This window comes from Aptenodytes forsteri, unplaced genomic scaffold (genome assembly GCF_000699145.1).
Source record: "Aptenodytes forsteri isolate BGI_AS27 unplaced genomic scaffold, ASM69914v1 Scaffold33, whole genome shotgun sequence".
Classification (NCBI taxonomy): domain Eukaryota; kingdom Metazoa; phylum Chordata; class Aves; order Sphenisciformes; family Spheniscidae; genus Aptenodytes; species Aptenodytes forsteri.
In genome coordinates, this window is record NW_008795037.1 from 7750777 (window position 1) to 7752981 (window position 2205).

Genomic DNA, 2205 nt, shown 5'->3' on the forward strand with positions numbered 1-2205 from the left:
GGGGGCCTTCGGTTGTGGGGCGGGGCCGCTGCGACTGTGTGCGCAGGGTCCAGCCGGGCCGGCAGTGTCGCCTGACACGAGCCGGCCACCGTTAACTGCCTTCTCCTTCCTCCTTCCAGTGACGCCTTCGATTTCAAGTATGGCGTGTGCTTATTGAGAATGAAGGAAGGGCTGAACGTTTCCCGAGTGATGCAGGCTCACGGTAAGTGGTTTTGGGCAGCCGGGGATGCTCGGAGATGTGCCGGAGCCGTAGGACGTGCCAGCCGGCACCGTGTCCCCAGGCGAAGGTCACAGTCCCGGTGGGACATCACTCCTGGGCTGGGACCAAAGGCGATGGGGACACTGGGGTGCTGTCCTGTTGCCCGTGCTCTTCTCCCCCCTCCCCAGTTAACCCCATGTTCGAGACAGCAGAGCACCCCGAGGAGAACGGCACCGGTGGCAGAGCAGCCCCGGGCACAGGTCGGTCCTGGCTTGGTGCCGCCCAGAAAATCCCCGGCTCCGAGGATTATTTTCGGGGAGCCGGGTTTGCAGGCAGGGTCGCGGGTTTTGAGCGGTGAAGGGGAGCAGGGCCGGGGCCAGGAGGAAGCAGTGCCTTTCCCTGCAGCCGGCGGCGCCCCTTGCCGACACCGGGACCCTCTTGCCCCGGCAGCAGACCCCGCCACCTTGGCCAGCGAGCAGCAGGCGAGCACCGTCTTCCAGAGTGAGCAGGGCAAGAAGACCATCGACATTTACTGGCTCTTTGACGACGGAGGTAACCTTCACCTTTGGCTGCTGCGGCTCTTCGGCACCCGTCTGTCTAACCAATGCGAACCCAACACCTCCATCGCGGTGCCCAGGAGGGCTCGGTCCTCGCCGAATGGTGCCAGGGCATCCCTGGCATCTCAAGAAAGTGCTGGCGAGCCCACAGGGTCACCGCAGCCACGTCTCCCACGGGGTGTTTTGGGGACAGGTCTCACGCTGCTCATCCCCTACCTCCTGGGGCGCAAGAAGCGGTGGCAAAAGTGCAAAATCCGGGTGTTCGTCGGCGGGCAGATCAACAGGATGGACGAGGAGAGGAAGGCGTAAGTGCTGGTGGCCACTCACACCCCGCAGCCCCTCTTAGCCACGTGGCCACCGCCGCTGTCCCCATGGGTGGGTGGCAGGAGCCGCTTCCCCCCTTCCCTGAGCCCCCCAGGCTTTGCCGTAACGGGATCTGTGGGCTCCGACACGGCTGCTTTGCCTTGCTCCTCCAAAAATCAATGTGATTGCAGGGTGGGGAAAACCCAAGGGCAAACGGAGGACGGTGGCAGGGGTTTCTGCCGGGACGGGACCCTGCCGGAGCCGCCATGCCCTGCTAATTTTTGGAAAATGTGTCCTTTTCCCTCCGGCAGGATCGTCTCTCTGCTGAGCAAGTTCCGCCTCGGCTTCCACGAGGTCCACATCCTCCCCGACATCAACCAGAAACCCCGGCCAGAGCAGTAACTGCCCCCTCCCCTTCTCCCCCCACGCCCCCAGCGCCCCCAAACCCGCCCGGACCCCCTTCCCCGGCACCGTCTGCTTGTCTTGCAGCATCAAGAGGTTCGACGACCTGATCGCTCCCTTCAGGCTGAACGACAGCTTCAAAGACGAGGCTACGGTGAACGAGATGAGGCAGGGCTGTCCCTGGAAGATTTCCGACGAGGAGGTCGATAAAAACAGAGCCAAGGTAGCGCCGGGGGCTCCCGCAAAGGGTCTCCTGCTTTTGAGACAAAATTCAGTCTTTTTGGAAACAATTATTTTGCATTTGCCAACCCTCTTTGCTCCGCAGTCGCTCCGACAAGTGAGGCTGAACGAGATTTTGCTGGATTACTCGCGAGACGCGGCGCTCGTAGCCATGTAGGTGCCAGCAACGCCCTCGCGCCCGTTTCTTGCCCCATGGAAATGGTCCCTCCGGATGTTCCCCTCCGCCCTGCGCGGGGAGATCCTGGCCAGACACCCCAACACTGCAGTGGGATGGTGCAGCACCGCGGGGAAAAGCCTTTGGAGGGCACCAAGGGGTCCGGCCCGGGTCTCGTCAGGGGGGAGGAGGTGGCGTTGCCCCTTTTTAGGGAAATAACCCGCAAATTAGCACGGGATTGAGAGAGGGGCTAAGGACGGCGCTTGGCTCGGCGGGGCGGGCGGGGGGGGGGGGGCGGGCGGGGGGGAGCGCCCCCCCGGGGGGGGGCTGCCGAGAGGGGGGGCTGGCCG

General features: G+C 63.9%; 1 protein-coding gene across 1 annotated transcript in view; it reads left to right on the forward strand.

Annotated features, from left to right (window-relative positions):
- SLC12A3 (solute carrier family 12 member 3) overlaps positions 1–2205 on the forward strand; it is a 14933-nt gene that overhangs the window by 11826 nt on the left and 902 nt on the right. Inside the window, exons 22-26 of the mRNA XM_009276797.1 lie at positions 605–751; positions 950–1061; positions 1371–1457; positions 1549–1684; positions 1787–1854. Of these exons, the coding sequence (XP_009275072.1) occupies positions 605–751; positions 950–1061; positions 1371–1457; positions 1549–1684; positions 1787–1854 (550 nt within the window). The remainder of the gene's footprint in view (positions 1–604; positions 752–949; positions 1062–1370; positions 1458–1548; positions 1685–1786; positions 1855–2205) is intronic.